Below are 21,629 nucleotides of genomic sequence, written 5' to 3'. Positions count from 1 at the left end.
TTAATCAGCCGACTACGCCAAGCAAAGATAACCACCACAGGTCACCACTATCATCACCAAACCACTTTGAAAAATGGGCATGGCAACACACAAGTCAGTCAGCAGCAGCCCAATACCTAAAGATCTGCCTCCTCTTTTGAGAGCTAGAGCAGTAGCCCTCAGTGGAAAGTCTGTTGGGGTTAACATTAGGAGAAAATGCTGGAGTTACAGGACTGGAGTGGAAAACAGGATAGGGTTTATAGAAGAATGACAACGAGTGGTGTAAGAGGTAGAGGAAGGTTCATTGCAACTTTCACCACCCAAAGAAATAAGGGAGGAAAAACAAAATGCACACACGGCAAAAAGTTGACTGGTCAATCATTCCTGTTTCTCTCAGCATATTATATCATACTCTTTCAAGTTCAACGGACAGGATGCTTAGGGGTCGTCTTAGTCTAACTGCTTGTGAGTCAAATTATTTCTTATCAAAATAAGACAGAAGGAAAAACAGTGGCGTTCCACTATGCACAAATCTCTCTCAAACACAGAGTCACTCAAAGTAATTTTAACACAAAACATCAGGGAAATTAGCAAATTAATCATTTGAAAGAAAAAAAGATTAAAAAAAAAAAAGAACGAAATTTGATTTCTTCACTACAATCAAATTTTACACAAGGCAAACTTGCAAGAAGTCAAAAATTCAACTCATACAGATACGTTTTAATATTTTAATGAGGTAGCTGCCTACCTCTCATAACTAAAACCTAACACACTACAGTGTTAATAGGAGAGATGGTCATGATGAAGTCTATGAACTACAAACATTGAACTCTTTAGAAGAACGTAGGATCTTACCTGTTGTCATTGATGTATCCATTTTGAGAAGACTGTAAAAAAAAGGACACCTGCACATTATGAAATGTATAATTCTTTCAAGAGCACTTAAGACAAGCAGTGTTTTCCATTTCAAAAAGGTTTACAGGCTTGGATTTATGAGTATTTGGCATAAAATAAAGCAGAAATTCCCAGTGTGGGATCAAGAACCTCACAAGAGACTGCAAATTGAGTGTGGCAAATAATAAGAATCAAAACACAAAACTGCCTTTTCAGTGTTTCTCTCATCCAGCAGACGCGCTTTAACTTCAGCGTTTTGGACTACATCCAGTTCCAGTTTCAATCTCATTACAGGCAGACTTTATGACATCTTTGTTCTGATGCGCAGCCTTGGTGAGTTTACCACAGGACCCAGTTCTCAACAGTCTACACTTTCAACAAGGACTACTCTTGCCAGCAGTCCAAGCTGGTGCCATTTGAGTGAGTGCGTCTGAGATGAGGGACTCACTGGAAAGGCAGCACAGATGAAACTCTGAAGATTACTTAAAGTCATTTTGGACATGAATGCCACAGCATTACAGATCCTTCACTGGTTTCTTTGAACTGTTCCTCTGAGGTTGAATGACCCTACTACATAATTCTCTTATTGGGGAGAGGGGGGGGGGGGGGGTTGCGCAAACATTTTTGGATCTTCTGAAATCAAAATGGGTTAAAAAATGGATAAAAAGGATTTTTTTCTTCCTAACTAATTTCTTACTAACTGCAGATTCCAGGATTATCACATGATTCTGATCACTTACTTTCTAATAACCTCCCAAAAAGTTGGGAAGTGCTTAAGATCAGTAAGCCCAAGGTGTTACCTTTAGCTAAGTGGAGAACAGACCATATGGCTCCAAACAACTCAAAAAACGCTAAACACTAATGATAGAGGAGGATGAATACCTCAGACATCTCATATTGAACACAAATCAAAGCAGTTAATAGGAGGGATAAATCCAGCTAACATAAAGTCTTTCTGATCTTAACCCTTTAAGATCATTATGTGGAATGTGCTTAAAATGTAGGTTCTTCCTGGTAAACAACAAACTGTACTGAACTTTACTAATTCTGCCAAGACAAACAGTCAAAAATCCCATTAAATTATGTCCAAAGCTTATTTATGTTTGCCACAAGCATCTGGTCAAAATACAACTGTCAATTATTCAACCCAAGAAAAAGAACAGTTCATTAAAAATCAGTTTAACACAAAGTAAATTACTAAGTGAAGGTAACTGCTGATATTATGGAAGTTTATCACAAAGAAATTAATTTCTGAGTAAACACTGGTGCTGTTGACATATGAGGAAATATGCACTGCAAGCACTTGCTCCTCCATCCATGTTCAATACTTACTTCTCGGGCAAAGATCCGGTCTCGTACCCGCTGATATTCTTCCTCTCGCTCTTCAATGGACTTGCTACGCCGCCCGTCCTGCAGCGGCACGCGGATCTAACATTTTCCAATGACAATGGAAAATAATTAAACTTGCAATTTAATTTTCAAACACATATAGTCACACTTTGTGCAACCTGCTGTCAAGAAAAGTAGCAGCAATGCACAAGATAACAATAGCATGTGAGGAAGAGCAGATGTCTGTTGTCAAAACAAGACAGCAGAATGAAAACTGTGCAAAGTGAGTGTTCAAGGGATGAGTCAGCGTGGGAAGTTTTAACACCACAAACGTGAGAGAACATAGAATCATAGAAGACAGTATGACAAATCTGTACAAGCATTAGGAAAAAGTGTCATAGCCCCAAACAAACACTGCTGAAATGAATAAAATGGTGTGATAAACTTGGTCCGCAGGACAAAGTAAACAAAATCAATTTGAGACACAGAATCTCCTAATTCCAAAATGGAGAAGTCTCTGTATTTGAAAATGTCCAATTTAAGGTTACTCAAATATTGACATATGCAAAAATCAAGTTCCTTTTGAAATAAACTGAAAATGTTTTTATAAAAGTGTTGAATTTTATAGCTGTCCTACATAGATCAAATTTAACAATACAGCAGATAAATTCAAGTTTTGCACTGAATTTCTGTGCTCCATCTTTCACAATGATGGGGTCCCCAAAGCTGTCACATTATGACCACCACTGCAGGGAACTGCGTTACTCTTTTGGGTGCAACACACAGGTCCTCAGGGGATCTGGTACACAGACTCGAGCATCGATGACCATTTAATTCCTGTAAGTTCTAAGCCAAAGCCAAAACAGTTTGGATTTGCTCTAATACATTCCCTAATTTGATTACTGTCCCCTAAAGGAAAGCTCTAAAAAGACACTCATAACTGCTGATGGGGAGTTTGGATACACTCAGAAAAAGCTTTCTGCTGCTGTCTTTCTCTGACCTTTGCTGTTGGAATAAGGTAATTAACATTCATCTGTACTAGTGGTCATAATGTTAGGCTTAGCCATCAAGAAGACTTTGAAATGTCTTAAAGACTATGAACTGTATGAGAGTAGGAGGAATATAACTAATACAGAAATGATATTGGTGATGCTGGGTTAGAAAGGAAATGGTGCAGTCAAGCAGTTCCCAGTCATCATCCTAAATTTATCACCACAATTTAGCAATAAGAAAAGATTCTGTATATGGAAACCATAGGATGTGAAACCAAGCAAAAAGCTTAAATGCATGTGGTTGTATCAGGATCAGACAGAGAAATGCAATTATTTGTACATAGCCTAGGAGTGGAATATAAGTGGTATGTTTAGAGATTCTGCAGATTAAAAATGTATCAATTTTCATATTTGATAACAAATGCAGTTTCACTCCTAACTGATAACTGTGCTACTTTAACAGTATTCTGTAAGCCAATGGCCATTCTGTGGCCAAACCCTGCATTCTATCATAACTATTACTGACACAGCTAATTAGCCTTCTCAGTAAGGTTATGTAAGATGACTACAGGACTGAGCCAAGAAATTGCTGCAATTCTTGTTGTTCACACATCCAGATGCCTCTGCAATCTGTTGTCTGACTGAATGAAAACGTGTCAAACATCACATGCCATTAAATCCAGCTATGTCCCTTTACTTTTGTGGGGCCCCATCTCCAAAAGCTGTAACATGTGGCAGCAAGATTGAGAACCAGTTTTACATACAGTGTTTCTTTTAAAGTCATTAAGAAAAGCTATTTGAGACAAGCCTACAGAAGCTTTTGTTACTCGGCGAGGGATCCAACTCATTGGTGGAGCTAAAAACATTAGCATGTGTGGAAAGTGAGAAAAAAACAAATGAACCACTGTATACACACAAAAAAATACAAAGTACTTGTGATAACAATCGATATACCTGATTATCATCTTTGTCCATGCTAGCATCATCTCTCTTAAGGATGAACTTCTTCTGGAAATCCATGTTGCGTTCATCCTTGATGTGTTCAGAGAACCTTTGTTCTGGGCTATACAAACAAAAAAACAAATATAGTGGAGGACAAAAAGCATACTTTTAAACATGAGCTAGTTTCACACATGAATTCAAGACAAGAATTTTGGGAGAATCTGGGAAAGAAACTGTTGTCCAAAGCTCTAAAGCACTGCCCCACATGTGTCACAGCAGGAGTTAATTTGCATCAGCTGGGTTCTTAATACTGGAAATATTCCGCTTAAGTAAATCGTGCATGAGACAGGACACAGGACGACTCTTCACTAGCTGTGAACTCACAAGACTGTTGCCTGCAATGCTGTCACATCTGTGCAAATCAAACTCCACATGGGGGATTTGACAGTTAAAGAAAGCTTAATGCCCAATCTGACAGTGTCAGACATGATGCACTTCCATCCAATCAAGCCTAGAAAAGTTGAGTGGATTTGTGAAAACTGATATAGTAAATAAACCTAGATAAAACTGAACTGGTGAAATTTTGTAAACTATAGGGGGAAAAAAACAGTAAAATTTGCAATGCTGGTACCTCCAAAGGGAGTCAAATGTTTTGTTCTTTCATTTCTAGATCTAATGATTTGTCAACATGTGCTTTAACAAATCTTCTCACATAGTATTTTTGTCCACTTTAACGTCTAAGGTGAAACTGCTTCTGGCACAATCGATACCTCAATACAAGTATTATTTATATTATAAATTTACTTCTTTCTTAGTTGAAACAATGGTACAGAGTTAAATAAAACTGATTAAAATCTATTAGATTTTTTAGGGGGGGATAATTTTGGACAATTATGATATAGATGAAAAGGTAATATTGGAAAAACAGCAGTAGAATTACATGCAGGGTTTTTTCCACCACAGCCAATATCCTAGTTTGAACTTATTTAATGAACAGTAATTAAATCTAAAATAAAGGTTTTGTGTACTCTTGCTGATATCACATACATTGCCTCTTGTGTTTTGTCTTGGAACAGGAATGAACTTTGAGCATTAATTTGACGTTCTAACTAACCAGACTAGTTGAAATCTGAGCCAAAGACAAACTACACTCACATGCGTGTGTTGCCCGTCTTGTTGATGATGACAGCCTTGCCCGTCTGATCCACATTATGGTCCATGCCAAAGTAGGCAGCCACACGGTGCAGCAGCATACGATGATAAGAAGTCATTTGTGGAAACTTCTTATACTGGTTACTGAAACAGAGATAAAAATGTATGAAGCAGGTTATTTCAACACAGCAAATTACCCACAGCTGGGGTTTAATTCTCTGATTATTTAGGACATTTGAAAAACAAGCTAAATAATTATGTCATATTTATAAAGGATAAAGATAGATTTTCAAACTGTTAGGATACACAAACAGTATTCTTAATTACAGAATACACAACTACAACTTAACATAATTCTCTCATTTCCTCAGCACACTATAAATAATAAGAACTGAAGGTGGGGGGGGGCTAAATTTAAAAACATGTGACTGATATGAAGAACGTGGCTTACTTGTCGTCATTAATGAACTCCAGGATATCTTGTTCCAGTTTAAGCAGCATCATTCGATCCCTGGTGAGCCATAGAGGGAAAGCGAGTGAGGGACAGATCAGAGAGGTGAGCAAGACGCTGAATAGTGCAGGAAGTATACTACTGACATGTCATTATACACACACACACACACACACACACACACACACACACACTTCTCGAAATTCAGGCCACCAAGATTTGCTGTTTTTCAGATATATAAAAAATAAAAGTTAATAATTCATGTACAGAAGCCTGTACAGGCGTAGATTGTATCTCATGACACAACATCTGAAAATTAAGATATTTAGAGTGCGCAGATTTTTTTAACAACTAGTCAAAAACAAATGATATTTGATTTTACAATAAAAAAAATGCAATTTCAAATCATTGCTATCAAGTTTGATATTATTTCATATTCTCATAGTTTGGACAAAGAACTGCACTATTTGAGCCTTTTAAAAAATAGGGAAAAAAATCAATATTATTAATTGATTGCTATAAATCAATAGCACTACCTTACTTATTAAGTAATTTATTATTGTGCTCGTCTTATTATCAACATGTTTATCCGTCAGACCCGTACCTGGGATTGTTTTTCAGTGTGTTGACCAGAAACTCATGAACGTCGATGCCTGTGGAGTCAGTATATTCCTGACTGGAGTCTATTAAAAAAAACAAAGGGAGGGGGGGATCGCATAATCAGACAGAGTTAAGGGAAGATGTTGATAGAAAAAGATACTTTTATGAAGTGAGAGCTTGCATCTTACCACGTGACAGCATCTTTCGGGGAGTCTTGTCCTTCTTCTCCTCTTCATTTTCATACTCGTCCTTCGAGGACTTCTCCTCCTCTTTGTCAGATGGACAGCTGATGTGAAGCTGGATGATATCCTAGAAAACCACTTTTCATTATTACACGAATTGAAGTTTGTGCATTTACTAATTTTGCCTATTAAGAATTGTAAATCCCGCCAAATCAGACTTGCAAACCACAAAAAAAACCAACAAAAAAAAAAAAAAACACGTTACCGATTCTGGTGGTCCATCATTGGAAAACGGACCGGAGGACTCTTCACACACTGCAAGACTTCGTACCAGCTTCAGTTTGGCATTAGACTGAAAGATTACCACACACATTATCTGTAAGGCTAATGTGTTACATTTTCATATTCTAAACACAGAAATAGAGCAAATCTCACTAAGCTAGATTTTCGATTATATGCTCAGACTTTCCAACTGTAATTTTTTTACAACAACATACTATTACATCTATCCATGGGTAAAATACAAGCACCTAACATTTTGATACAAGGAAAGTCTGAATTTCATTAACGTTGTTGTGTACCATGCCAAAATTCTGATGTTAGGCTTTCTATTACATAAACAACAGCATAAATGTCTCTCGAGCCTTCAGGACAATGATATTGGCTAATGGAGAAAGACCCAAGATGGCACAAGGCTAACACAAATCTTTAATACAGCATATGTAATGACAATACTTCATTTGTTGATTAAAACCCCAGAGAAAATTAAACCTTAAGTGACATGATGAGAGCCATTATCTAATGACTTTTACAGAAAGCATTAGGAACTGGTTAAGCAAGGTATGTCATACTAAAATACCATTCCAAAAACGCAATAACTGGGTTGACTTTCATAATCAAGTATGACTAAACACTGGTATGTCATATTTATGAATGCCTGAATGTCCAAAATCAATTACATATACATATAAGTAAGGTAAAGCCAGCTTAAGAGAGCTACAGTATGCATAACTCATTACTAACATAATCGAATGAAAATGTTACTTTACTATGCTACGTACAATTTGGTCACCCTACTCACGAAACAGCTGACCTGATTTTTTTTCCCTTTTACTCTGCAAACCAACATCTAGTTGTAAAATGTAACTGGTTATGTGTGTTTTTCTCTTATCATTACAGAGGTCAGTCTAACACAGCTACTTTTAAAGTTGGACTTAAGATTTTAAGCCAATAAAGGAGGTGCTCCTCTGTTGTTGAGAGGATTACAGTGTTAATAATGGAAGGTCGTCTTATACAAACAAACAAAATAGCAGGGGGATTATTTCAAGTAATTAAGAATACACTTGGATAAATTTATTTAAAAAGAAAAAAAAAAAATCTAACCACAGACACCTTACCTTGGCCCTTTTCCTGCCATGGCTGTGGTTAGGAGCCCGCTTCTGAAAGAATAGTTTATTGAATAATTTTATTAATTAAATTCCAGTATATTTGACACAAACTAAATAGGGTACATAAAGTTGGAGAGTAAATGAACATGTGTGTAAGAAATTGTTCTGCATTCATCGATATAAACCATACTTTAAACATTACTGGCTAACTCAAAGCTTCAACACAACATGTGGGATAATAACCCTGTTGTTTGTTGATTAAAAACCTGCAGCAAAATAAGGAATAAAATGTAATTTTTGTCAATGTTGAAATATAAGAATGTTAAGTACACTGCTGACAAAGGATGCCACTCACACACACACAAATAAAAGTTGTGGGTTTTTTTGTTTGGTTTTTTGTTTGGTTTTTTTTAGATTTTCCTTTGTTCTCCTCGCCTCTGATCTCACTCCAGGGGACACAGGAGGGATCAAATTTCCCTTTTGGTAATGTTTTACTCAAAAGACAACAATGTTTGTCAAGCACAATAAGATATTTGCCAATAAAGTAGAAGGTAAAGGTAGCTTCTTCATTTGAAGAAAAAAAAAAAAAAAGAATTTCCTGACTTGAGCCCACCTCATCTGTAACACCAACAATAATTGGTTAGCTTACTAGTCACAAAACAAAACAAACAGCTGATTACTGGGTATTGTTACCAGCCCTGAAATTCAACAATGGTCCTTCTCAAGAGAGGAAATGCGTTAGAACTATGTGGAATACAACTTCCTTTCTTTCCTTTTTTTAACATCTAAATGCAAACTTACTATCACCAGTATGATCAACTTCTCCTACCTGTGCATCCTGTGGAGAGCTATCGTCCGGCTCCAGGCTCTCTCCAGTTCCTTCTTTGGTGCCCTGTGGTTGAGGGGAGGTCTTGCCTCGACTGCAGGGCTCAATAAGTGGCCCACTCTCTCCCTCCTGCTGGATGTCCGTTGTCAGGCTCACTGACATCTTTTTAGGGGAAAGGGGGAGGGTGGGAGTGGGGAGGGGTTGGGTGGAGGACCCAGCAGTGGCTGAGAAAAAAAAAAGAAGACAGATATAAGAAGGGGAAGTTCTCCACTCTCTACACAGAATGGCTACCCACTTGGCAAAAACTGTACAAGGAAAGCCAAAAAGACAGAGAGAATGTACTTTAACACCATTTACCTGTAGGTGGTACCAGATCGGAGCTGGACTCTGTTCACTTAATCTGGACAGGAACCACACGGAAAGTGGGGACCCACTAACGTAGTGTACTAGACTGGGCTGCAGCAGGGGGCGAAGTGCAGTCCATAGCAAGCCTTAGCGTCTGGGGAAGGGCTTTAAGGACAAGAGAGAAAAAAATGCCCAAATTATGAAAAATAACTTTAACAAAAAATGCTCACAAAGTTAAACACCGGCTCTAAGAAAAAAAAAATACTGCTTGGTAGAAGTTTTGTTTTACTACATGTTCACCTCTTTTTGAGGAGAGAAAAAAAACATATACACACATATATATATACATATATATACACACACACACATATACATACATACATATACACACACACACACACACACACACACACACACACACACACACACACACACACACACACACACGTAACATTTTACTGGCCCTTGTGACACTCAAGTGGAGTTGAGTGGGGGAACACAGCAGCTGAAAGCTCAAAACCTGACAGCAGCAACTTTAAAAAGTAGCATCTAAAACCTTTTTAGGTTTATATTAGGGAGGCTATTTTTGGTTATTTGGTTCTTGTTTTTTTAAAACCATCTGACAAAAATAAATCAGTTTATAAATGAAAAAAACTAGAAATGCAGAAGTACCTAATTTTAGTAACTAATTTTGAGCCCTACATTTCCCAACATAGGTGCAAAACCTGCTCTCAGTGACACACCTTTAGGATAACCTTAGAAACACAACATGCACATGGGAAGAAAAAAAAAGATATATTTACAGCAATCAGGTGAATTGAAGAGGCAGCAGCTAGCCAGCCAGACAAGTGGGAGGGGCACCAAACGACCAGCCACCACTTCAGGGGTCCTCTGGGGCCTCTCTCTCCCTCTCTCGCTCTCCGGCTTAGTGCAGCAGCATGGTCTGTCCTACAGTCAGTCCTGTATACCAAGAGCAGAAGAGGAAGACACGGATGACGTCATGTTTCACACACTGAGTGACTCATCGCTGCTGCTGTTGCTATTTCTAGGAGGGAGGGGGACAAAGCAGCTGAAAGCTCAAAACCTAGCAGCAGGCAGGTTTTAAAAAGTAGCAGCTAAAGCAGGATTAATCTTCCTAAACTGCTAAATTGTTAACTTTGTCGCTGCTTATAATTAGTTTCTACAGTGTGGGCTCCATGTTTCACGATGTGCTTTCTGAGAAAGCTCTAAAAAATGTGTTCCTCCTCTGCAATTCATCCCAGCAGAAAGGTAGCAGACACACACCATCTGGCAAAGTCTAGCACACTGAAAATTTCTGCCTGTTTAAATAAAAGGTCCTGAACAGTGCCAACAGTACTTTTTTAAAATTCTGGTGTTGTGCAAGAACAGCAACACAGCCTCACTAGCAAATAAACGGTCATATAGTCCTATATTCCTCCAGCACACAGGATTAAAAACAGCACGTTGTGCAGCTTTGTTAATATAATTGTATAAATAAAATAAGTACGCTTGTTGCATTAACTGCACTGCGTGCATTGTCGAAGATTGCCATTCATGTACATCCCTGCCTGTACCACTGTGCCATGCTGTAGAATAGAATAGATACAGTGTTCAAAATGAGGCAGGGATTCCCAGTGTGGGAAAGACCCAGGCAATGTAACAGCAAAGTCGTCATCAGCAGCACCAGCAGCATTACACTACATCACTGACCAGGGCACCCACAAGCCCCAGCCATATTTTGCTTACACAAAACTTCAGCTACGCCAACATGATCATATAAGAATAATATCGTGCTCCTGCTTGACCGCACTCTGCAGGGCAGTTTTGCACAAAGAGAGTGAAAGGTTTTTGATGGGAAAGCAAATATATTCATTCATTTCAAATGTCAGTCTCAAATCTCCTGGCTGAGCAAACTGTGCAAGCTTAATGTAAGGGAGGGGCTGCAGGAGAAATTGTGAATCAGAGCCAGCAGTGGGGTGCTTATGAATAAACCGGCTTTACCTATTCCCTCCTCCTCTGCCCATCCGTCTCTTATGATCTCTGCTCTATCAACACTCCTCCCAGTTTCTCACACACACACACACACACACGCACGCACACACACACACACACGCACGCACACACACACACACACGCGCACCAGCCCAAGGGGTTGCCAAGGAGATGATAACGTCATTCTGAACTAGTGCCATTTGTGCTGAGAGAGTACCAGTGAAACAGGAAGAGAAAACAATGATATTAAAAATAAATAAAAGGATTTCAGCGTACAGAGAGAAATGGAAGGACAGTAGCAGAAAAAAATGCAGCAAGAAAAAAAAGAAACAGCAAGAGCCCGGGATACGCCATTACGAGTGTTCCATTTTCGCCTTGTCAAGTTCAGGCAATCTTACACTGACAACAAAGTGGTTTCTCTTTTTTCTAGGTCACAGGATATCAAGTAGTAAAACATCAAATTAATGCTACTGAACTGATAAGTGTGTAGTGAGGCTTTTTCAGTTGCCTTTAACCTGCTCCGTGCTTTTCCTTGCTCTGAATGATGATAAACATAACTACACCTTTCAGACTGCTGCTTATTTATCAGAATCTTTCTTTCTTGTTATTTTTCTTTTCACATCGATGTGCATTATGACACCGATATTCCTTTTGATTTTGATAAAACATCTTGGGACATGATGTCAAAACATTCACTAGCAACATTCATCATCCAGTTGTTCTGATTAGTTCATTACCAGGCCTCTGGAGAACTTCAAGACATGTTGAGGAGGTGATTTAGCCATTTACATCAGCTGTGTTGGATCAAGGACGCATCTAAAACCTGCAGGACACCGGCCCTTGAGGCCTGGAGTAGGACACCCCTCCCTTATAGAAAGCCCTAACAATCAAATAAACTTCCTATGAGCAACATGGCAACAGCAGGTTTTGTAAAGATTGAGCCTTATTTGTTTTAGGCAATTTTATCAAAATGTATACACCACGATTACAATATGATATATTAAGGGCTGTACATGGCAGACTCAACAACTACATTATCAGCAGCAGCACTGCTCTCTCCTTCCTGTGCCCCAGTTCAGTCAATTTGTTGGAGGGCCTGATGCTGACATCTCACTTCGGCTATCTGCTAGGGCAGCCAATAAAACTGTAAAGATAATAATCACGAAATAACTTTTCTTCAATATAAATATGAGGCATGGTCAATATAAAGCCAAGAGAACTCAGTCCATCAATGTTTTGACAGGCAACATGAAAAGCCATGAGAATCACACTGTGCAAACTAATAATGTGGTTAGAAAAGCATACACCGCAAATTATGTCGAAAGCATGTTTCCACAAAGCCAGGTAAGACCACAAATCGTTTTTACCATCTCTGCCAAACTGCAAAGTTCACTGCACAATGCAATGCTAGACTTTACAGTCCCAGGTGCCATCTTCTATGCCATGCCTTACAACAAAAAACACAGGCAGTGCAGCAGATTATTTATTTTTACCAAAAGCTAACAGTTACTAACCTATGCCACTTATTTGTCATTGTCAAGCTTTGTTGCTCTTGCACAATTCACTCTCACATACTACTTGTGTTTGATTGCAGAGGTAAGATTTTGTGTATGTCTGACATTAACCGAGGTCCACAAATCACACCAACTGACAACGTAACAAATACAGTCAATCCTCATTAGCTGTCATGATCCAGTGCAGGACACTTTGACCCACATCATGCACATTACTGGTCTTGCAGAGTAGCATGGACCCTGATGACGGGGTCCATGCTGAGACACACAGGTCATAAACTACCCAACCCACTGGGTCACGTCACCACATCAAAAGCTGCGAATGTAAAGGATCCCTGAATCAGAAATGAGGGGCGGGTGTGCGCATTTATGTGTGTGTGAGAGAGAAAGGCAGCCATCTGCCTGGTAAACACTGCCTTAAAACTAACACACACCATTACAAACAGACAGTATGCATATAACCACTGCAGACAGTAGGCTAGCCAGACTAAATATTGTCTGCAGGTATGAGCTCACTGTCAAATTTAGCTTCCATCTGGTCAAGCTGGGTCAGGGTCTCTGCAATAGTTAGCAGTCCAGTAAGCCAGAGAAATGAAAGGAATTGCATGGCGGTTATAAATGCAGTAAGATTATTGATATCAAATGCTACGGACTGACTGACACAACAAATGCCGAACAGAATGAGACTGGGAGCCAGTTTAAAATTCTTTGTCCTCAACAAAAATAAATCAGTCAACCCAACGAAAAACACACAGTTTTACAAGTGGAATGGTAGTTAATAATAGATATTTCTAATATATCTAACTATTATGTAGAGTACTAGCAGTCCAGTGTGGACATTTCCAGCCGAGTATGATAATATTAGGGGAGGGGGTTTGTAAACTCTTAAAAACATGAAACACCTCAGGAAAAAACCATAACAATAAGAAATACACTGGAATCTTCAGAGGGTAAATAAACAGAACAATCACAGTATATTCCTATAATTTTCTCTGGGCAACTTAATAGCTGCTACCTATGACTGGTTTTTAGTTCATTCACTGCATCATTTCAAATTTCATAATGGGAAAGCATGCGTAGCAAGAATGCCTCTCCATTTTCTCTGCAGAGGCTGAATGAAAGATGAAGGTGAATGAAATTGCAGATCGCTGCAAACAGGAGTGAGCATGCACACACAAACCCACAGAGAGCAGTGGGAGACGTACACAGGCAGCTTCGACCCAGTTCATCTCCTCTGTATTCAGCTGCACGCCTCGCCCATTTGACGTCAGAGAGAACCCATTTCACAAAAGGCAGCAAGGTTATGTCTTCGCAGAGTGGAGGCTGATGTGTGTGTAGTAAAAGCAGAGTTTGTGCAAGCTCAGTGCCTGCACATATCATATATCAGCAGCCCTCGCAGTGTGTGCGTAGCAGTGCTTGTCTGTGTCAGAGAGGATTCCCCTTTGCGTTGGCTGCACAATTTCACACAGGGAGGGGACGAGGGCGCTGGCAGAGCACTCGGGACTGTAGAATAGCGGTCCATGCACATTTGCTTCACTTAAATATCTATAGATAAGTCATTTGTCTATATAGTTTTCAGCCACAAGCTCCATGAAAGGGAATAAGAACATTATATGGGTTAAAGATAAGGACACAGAGAGGGGGAAAAAAGCATTCTGTCAGCACTCAAACACAAATGAGGGGAACATAAATGGTCAAATGTAGCGGAAGAAAGGATTTCTCTTCTTCCATTTATGTTTCTCTCCGTTCTTCTCCTTGCCACCCCCTCTCTTGTTTCTCTCTATGTTATGAGGATACCCCTTCCTGCCTTCCACCCCCTCCACATCAACCCCTCCTATCAATACCTCTCTCTCCTTCCACCCACTAATAAATGTTAGTTCTCTCTGCCTCTCTTTTTCTTCCTCTTTTAATGTGTCTTCTTAAATTGTCAAGCCTGGTGCTGACGCCATCCTCCTCCACTCAGCCAGCCCACTCAGTCCTGTGGGACGAGCTATGACTCATTCTCTCCCTCCTTCCCTCTTCTCCCTCCCTAGTTACCTACCTACCTACATACCTTTCCGTAACCATCTCTCTGTTGCTCACTACTTATACCCTATGTATAGTCCTCTGTTGCATGTGGAAAAACATAAAGAACGTATATAAAGAGAAACAAAATTAACAGAATAAACACACAAGGACAAAGTGGGTGATGGCATAAAAGATGTGTTAGCTACATAAACGATTATCTTTTCTGCATAATGAACAAACGCCAGTGGAGAGAGAGGGGGCAACCTAATCCTGGATGCATTATTGATGAAGGCAAGAGTGCAGGAATGTGGGTGATGAAGAGAAATATTGAATTCCATGTGGGCCAAAACTAAACAAGTAAATAAGAGTTGTGAAATAATCACTTTTATTTAAAAAATAATCAATATAAGAAAAAAATGAAATTTAAAATATCCATTTAAAAATAACATAGTTCTGCTATCCTTATCAGAATATATTAGTAAAAGGCTTTTGAGGTCACTGTCAAGGTGTGTGGTAGTAATTTAGTATTTTTCTATAAAAGTTATTAAAAAGAAAACAGTGGCAACCTTCAAGGCTTTAATTAAGTTAATGGAAGTGCCAAAAATTGCATTTCTAACAGTGGCCACAAAGCTCAAACTCACTGTTTAGTGCAGCTTCAGTCAACAATAGTAAAAGAAAACTTTCAGTCAATATCATCAACCTAGAGAAAGTAAACCTGTCAAGGTTCCACAACTAAGACTCCAGAAGGATTATTAACAGCTCTCTCCAGATTTCTCAGGATCTCTCAGCTGGTGCCAACTAACTGTCAGATTAAGCCTCTATCACTACCCCTGAGGCTGCCACGCAAGTCAACCAAGGTACACAAGTCCGCTGCTGCCTAGGCCCCTACTTGCCCCTGTCTGTATCTTCAAATATCCCACAGTTAAAGTTGCAGGCTGGCAGGAACCAGCAGTGAGCTGGGGTTGAATTCATAATCATCGTCTTCTATGGGCCAACTCCCTAGTAGAAAAATCCTGTTTGCCCCACCATTTACGCTTCAAGACTTGTTTTCATTTGATTTATGTATAAAGATCAAATGTATAAAGAGGCATGTTTCAATGACTGCATGATGTTTGTTAACTTAACAAATAATCATGTAAAATATATGAAATTACAACACTGACCAAAATAATCGTAACAATACTGTCTCATTCAAAATAATGCATTTTATTTCTTTATTCTGTGGCAAAAGGGATAACTGCTTGGGGTCTGTGCTAGCAATGAAGCAGAAAAACAGAGACCTTGTACAGCTGATATGCATATTTAAATATCAATCAAAAGGTATATCAACACCAGTGTTGAACCGTGTTTACACATTGTAGACCCTAAAGCTACTTTACAGTTATAAATATGGGGCGTTCTTTTGTTTAACAGACAAATATCTGTCTGTCTGTCTGTCTGCCGAAGACAACACTACTAAGATGAGAAAATGTCATGAGCATTCATCATGTTTTACAACTGAAATATTCCTGAAACTTTATGCAAAATGTGAACAAACTCAAATTCTGCTAAATCTAATATTTTAGACACAGCATTACTGAAGCATCAGCAACTAATAAAAAAAAAACAAGAAAAAAAAAACTGTTCAACAGCTAGGCACTTCACGGTGTTTAAACCTTCTGGGCAATCAGAAACGTGATTTGAAATAATCACATTTCTTAGCTGCCCTCAAGAAGATGTATATTGGATTTTGGAGTTATCTTGTCTCCTCAAGCACCGTGAAGAGATTTATGAAAGATTCTGCCTCCCACACTTGAGCAGCTGATGTTAAATGAATAACTGTGTCAAAATGAAACTGGGTGGCAGCTACTGCACTCATTATAAACCTTATGTAACATATCGGCTTCTTTTAGTGTGAGAAGCAGTGCAAGAGGATGTAAGAGATGGGAGAGGGGGGGAAAAGAATGAAGGATGGAGGAGCAAGGGGTGGCTAGCGAGACAGGAAGAGAGGAAAAACTTCTCAATGATGAAACAATCTGCACTGTTAAGTGATTGGACCAGACTTCCACCAATGGGAGGACCAGCTCCATGGCAACAAGCTCTGTCACCAAGAGAAAAGCAGCCATATCCCTCAACACCCCCATATTTTTTTTCGCTTCTTTTCTCTCTCACGACCCTCGTCCTATCCCCAATTACAAAGCTCAATGTATTTATCATTGGGTATTCCTGTAAAGACAAAAACGACACACACAGACACACAAAGAGCAGTATCGTGGGTTACATATAGCCTAAACAACACAGCTCGATTGCAGACGCAGCAAACACACAGGGGGACACCAGCTTAACACAAAATTATTAGAATGTGATTCATTCACACAGTTTGTTTAAATGTGCACTTTGGGTATGACGTCCCCGACTGTCTCCATTCACATGAAAGCAGTGACTAACTACTAGGTCTGTTGGAGCTGAACCTTGACCTAAACAGACTGAGCTCACAGACACAAGAACAGATTTCCAGAATAAGTAAGTAGGCCCCAGCAGATAGTAACTACCCTTTTCTGTCAGATGCACATTATGCACAGTAAAAGGTCATTGTACACCCATCAGCCGAAAAATTAAACACTCAAAGCTTTGTGCATCAATGTTATTTTAAATATTGCTGAAATGGCTCAAACTAGCTCACAGTAAATTTACAGGACATAGGTCTCTGAAGTGAATCCATTCAAAATGCTATAGCTCACACTCAAGCCTTCCAGAGACATTAGATCATCTTCAGGTACGCTCCAATTATATTTTGTTCCCCATAGTAAGTCACAGTTGAGTGTGATAAAAGGAAATGGCTCCATCTTTCGGCTTCTCCCTTTGGGGGTTGTGAGACTGGATCATCTGCCAACATCTCACCCTATCCCTGACATCTTCTTCTGTTACACCAACCCTCTGCTCCTCATTGCATCCATGAATCTTCTGTGGTCTTCCTCTTTTCTTCCTGCCCAAAAGCTCCATCTTCAACATGCTTTCAATATATCCGCCATCCCTCCTCTGGATATGTCCAAACCATCTCAGCCTCGCCTCTCTACATTTGTTTCCAAACCACTCAACCTCAGCTGTCCCTCGGATGTACTCATTTCTAATCCCGTCTCTCCTGGTCACTCCCAATCTTAGCATCTTCAACTGTGCCACCTACAGCTCCCCCTCCTGCCTTTTGTGAGTGCCACCATTTCCAAACAATATATCAGAGCGGGTCTCATTACCACCTTGTAAATCCTTCCTTTCACTCTTGATGCCATCCTTTAGTAACAAAGTAATTATGCCACTTGTCTCCACCCGCTCCACCCTGCCTGCACTCCCTTCATGCACTCCTTACACTGCACTGTCCTTTGCTTTGGCTGGTTGACCCCAGGTATTTAAACTCATCCACTTTCACTACCTCAACTCCTTGCATCTTCACCTTTCCACAGAGATAGCAACTGAAAACAGTAAGACATTTGCAAAAAGTTTTATCCAGCTAGTTTTCATGGTTTAGCATTTTAGAAATGCTATAAAAACCTGTTTTAAATAAAAACACATACTTGAGCTCCCGTGCATGAAATTTAGTTACAGCATGTCACAAACAACACATAGCTACAAAGAAAAGCAAAACATTAGGTCCAGTGTTTCGATCCATTTCCATGCAGTAGCTAATCTGCTGTGACTGCTCTGTATTTATACAAGTTGGCATGTCTGTGTTCAAGACTTGTGGGTGCACTCCAAAATCTAATGGGAATGGTTACTACTTAGAGCTCATTGCATTTTGCTAGCACTCAGTTTCAATTCACTGTACAAAGAGGCAATTACAATTTTTGCACACTTTAAGTGGAGAGACGGTGCACAAAGTAAAACTACATCTGTATGGCCAGCAGAGTACCCACAACAGACCAATAACATTTACAGTACTTTTCATGTTGCAATCTAAATAAGGAAGTTTCAGTAATCCATCTATCAATATTATCACCAGCATTTCAATATTTTCTGTAAAACTCTATACCACTCAGTGCAGGTCTCTCTCTATTTAACTGGTGGTCCTTAGTTAATGGACTGTGTCTCCAGCTTAAGATGCACATTTTAATCGCCATCTTAGGCTACTCTCACCAGGTCAAAAATTTGTAGACCACTGATGTGACTCCAGGTATGCTAAAGACATCATAATTCACTTCCTCAAACCTCTGAACTTTTTTATGTCTTACAAACTGTTACAGTCTTCATGGCTTTTGCCCACTTTCTATTATTTTCTGTTCTGTACAATATGAGAGCAGAGTGGAGCAGCAACAATTTCTATTGCCCCTTAAACCACTTCATAATCACTTCAGTCTAAAAACTGAGTTATGCTTCCTCAGAAGTTATTCCTAAGACTTGTTGTGTGATTATGGGATGAAATTCAAATTTGCCACAGTCTAAGTGGAAGTGACAAGCTGACAATTATAGACAGGTGGAGGAAGAGGAGATGTAATATTTAATGCATTCTCCCCAGGGAGATATTGACAGTGCTGCACTGGGTTGTGTGAATGTGCCGCAAACAACTGAGGGACACAAAAAAAACTACAGGGTCACTTGAAGAGCGTGTTCTCTGATAATGTTCTGTCTCACAACATTAAAGAAAGAGATCCAGATCAGTTTCTTCAGTTTCACTTTGCCAGTTCTTATGTAATCTTGGCAACATTCAGGGAAATAAACTGTATGGATGGAATGGTGTGGTGGGAGTGGATTTGCAGTACTATCTAATATCACGATGTTGTGTGGACAAAACCAAATCTTTTTCGGGCTGCTTATTTTCACACCAAGTGAAAAACCACATAATTAAACATCATTTAAAATGCAGTGTCTAGTCTTTAAAAAGCTTAGGGAGGACTCATGAATAAGTATGTCACTGTTACGCAAGTTATTCAAGGAATCCTTTGTCAGAGTGTGCTTCTATTTGACAGCAAAACAGATACATTTCCAATAAAAAAAAAAAAAATCTAAACACAGATTCTTTGGTAAATTGAGCAGTATTACAAACACATTTTTCCCCCAATGTGCTTGCACTGTGCTCCAAAGTTAGTGTCTTGTGTTATGACATTTACTTAAGTGTGTTCTATATAACTTGTCTTTTAAAAGCACACACACCACTTAATCAGTTATTCATTTAATGTTAATTACACTGACATCCAAAAAACAAAAGAATGAAGTCAAACTAAAGGAGGGATTAGAAACACTGCATCTTTTAATAATAACATATATTGGGATTGTTGCAACAATCCTACTAATTACTGCTTTGATCAAAACAGAGCACTACTCAAAACTGTGAAGTTAAAACCCATAAGCATTTTGTTGTATTAGACATGTACATTTCAAAGCTTTGTTGACGAAATGATTAGCCACCTAGGACACAAACTGCCCACTCTTCAAAAGTGTAGACTGTAGACCAATACAGGCTCAAGCAGTTCCCATGATTGAGGCACAGGCTGTGGAATAGCTAATTGTGATAGATGGGGCAAGAGGGGAAACTAAAAACAAAAAGAAAATTACATGACAACTGATGAGCAACATTAGAAACAGCTTTCGAGAGCTGGGCTGGTTATAAGTAAGGGTTTGCTTGCACAAGCTATTAGATTTTACATTGCTACTTTGGGATATTAGAACATGATGGTCTAGTATATATTATAAAGTCTGACTACTGCTAACCAACTACTGGATGTGTCCAGATGGTGACCGATGTCCTCTGTGATCTACACAAATGGCTCTATTTGCCTGAGCCAGACTTAATAACAGCTGTATTTCTGGGCTGCCAACACCACAACACTGTTGGCTTCTTGAGTAGTGCCAGCCAGCCAAACCCAGAAGTCAGGCATCCAGCCAGTCAACTTGCCAGGCTGTCTGTCTTAGGCCAGTGCAAAGTGGTGGTCTCTTACAATGTGGCTTGTGCACTCAAGAATAACCAGCAGGAAGGCAACACTGCTATTCATTCAGCCATCCAGCTAGCTAATACTCATTTCCCTAGATCACCAGACATCATCCTCTGCAGTGTTTCTAATCCCTCCTTTAGTCCCAAGGGCTAGTCTTGCCAAAGGAATATCAAATACCATATACCACAGTCCATGGCCTGAAAACAAGACAAACACACCCCAAACAAGATCTCTGTACGCATACCAGATGAGGTTAGTGGTTGGTGATACGATGATCTTCATTTGGCATATGACCTGCTCATCAGAGGAGCCATATAGAATCAATCGTGAAATAAATTACATCAGGCTGATTGTAGCTTGCAGAGTGAGTGAGGTCATTCACTGCAAGATGAAGAATAGTGTGTAGCAAATATATTTATTACTTAGTTTCTAATATTTACTAGAATGATTCAACAACATCACTAATTATACTCTAATACAGATATATCGAGTAAGCATTGTTAAACCTGTAATGATGCTAAAACTAGGGATGGCAATATATCCGTTCCCCTAAAAATATATTGATTTTTTTTATTAAATTTAGATTGAGACAGGGTTTTTCATACTGATCTACTGTCTGATATTGCATTACATAAAAGATTCCTTAACCCTCTGATTCAAACAGCCCCCTCACTGTCATTGCTTTCCTGCTTCAAGAAAGGAGACAGAACTGGATCAATAATAAATAAAGTGATGGTTAAGTTAATGATAAACTGTATGTGGGCAACAGTGAAAGAGTGAACCGTTTTAAACATATTCGAGTCTCTTGACAAAAGACAAAAAAAAAAAAAAAGGACATGCTGCCTAGGGCTGGGCCATATAATACCGTTCACGGTAATACTGGTATAATGTTGGTCAATGATAAGAAAATGAAATATCGCAATAGAATATGGGTAAAACACGCATGCGCAGCGCCGTTGTTTTCATACGCACATGGCGGAAAAAGTATGGCAGCGACGGAGAATGAGAAGGGCGAAAGCGGATCGTTGAATGAAACAGATAAATCACCAACTTCAGTGGTGTGGAACTGGTTTGGCTTTCGTCCGTCAGATACACACCGAAGCACATTTTTTGGCAGAGCATGCAGGCGGGCCATC

At 39.3% G+C, this 21,629-nt stretch overlaps 1 protein-coding gene across 16 annotated transcripts in view; it reads right to left on the bottom strand.

Annotated features, from left to right (window-relative positions):
- r3hdm2 (R3H domain containing 2) overlaps positions 1-21,629 on the bottom strand; it is a 54,365-nt gene that overhangs the window by 20,104 nt on the left and 12,632 nt on the right. For 7 of the 16 annotated variants that reach the window (XM_013275498.3, XM_013275507.3, XM_013275503.3 and 4 more), the window contains 13 exons: positions 9,884-10,040; positions 9,093-9,245; positions 8,739-8,959; positions 7,919-7,960; positions 6,787-6,873; positions 6,528-6,648; positions 6,344-6,422; positions 5,740-5,799; positions 5,292-5,432; positions 4,149-4,257; positions 2,206-2,301; positions 835-884; positions 117-170 (listed from right to left, as the gene is read on the bottom strand). In XM_013275498.3, coding sequence (XP_013130952.1) covers positions 117-170; positions 835-884; positions 2,206-2,301; positions 4,149-4,257; positions 5,292-5,432; positions 5,740-5,799; positions 6,344-6,422; positions 6,528-6,648; positions 6,787-6,873; positions 7,919-7,960; positions 8,739-8,897 — 998 coding nt within the window. In that variant the 5' untranslated portion in view covers positions 8,898-8,959; positions 9,093-9,245; positions 9,884-10,040. The remainder of the gene's footprint in view (positions 1-116; positions 171-834; positions 885-2,205; positions 2,302-4,148; positions 4,258-5,291; positions 5,433-5,739; positions 5,800-6,343; positions 6,423-6,527; positions 6,649-6,786; positions 6,874-7,918; positions 7,961-8,738; positions 8,960-9,092; positions 9,246-9,883; positions 10,041-21,629) is intronic. The other 9 variants (XM_013275501.3, XM_013275505.3, XM_025906989.1 and 6 more) reach the window with 3 other exon arrangements.

Source organism: Oreochromis niloticus, linkage group LG5, assembly GCF_001858045.2.
Source record: "Oreochromis niloticus isolate F11D_XX linkage group LG5, O_niloticus_UMD_NMBU, whole genome shotgun sequence".
In the NCBI taxonomy this organism is placed as follows: Eukaryota; Metazoa; Chordata; class Actinopteri; order Cichliformes; family Cichlidae; genus Oreochromis; species Oreochromis niloticus.
This window is presented reverse-complemented; position numbering and strand designations above follow the sequence as displayed.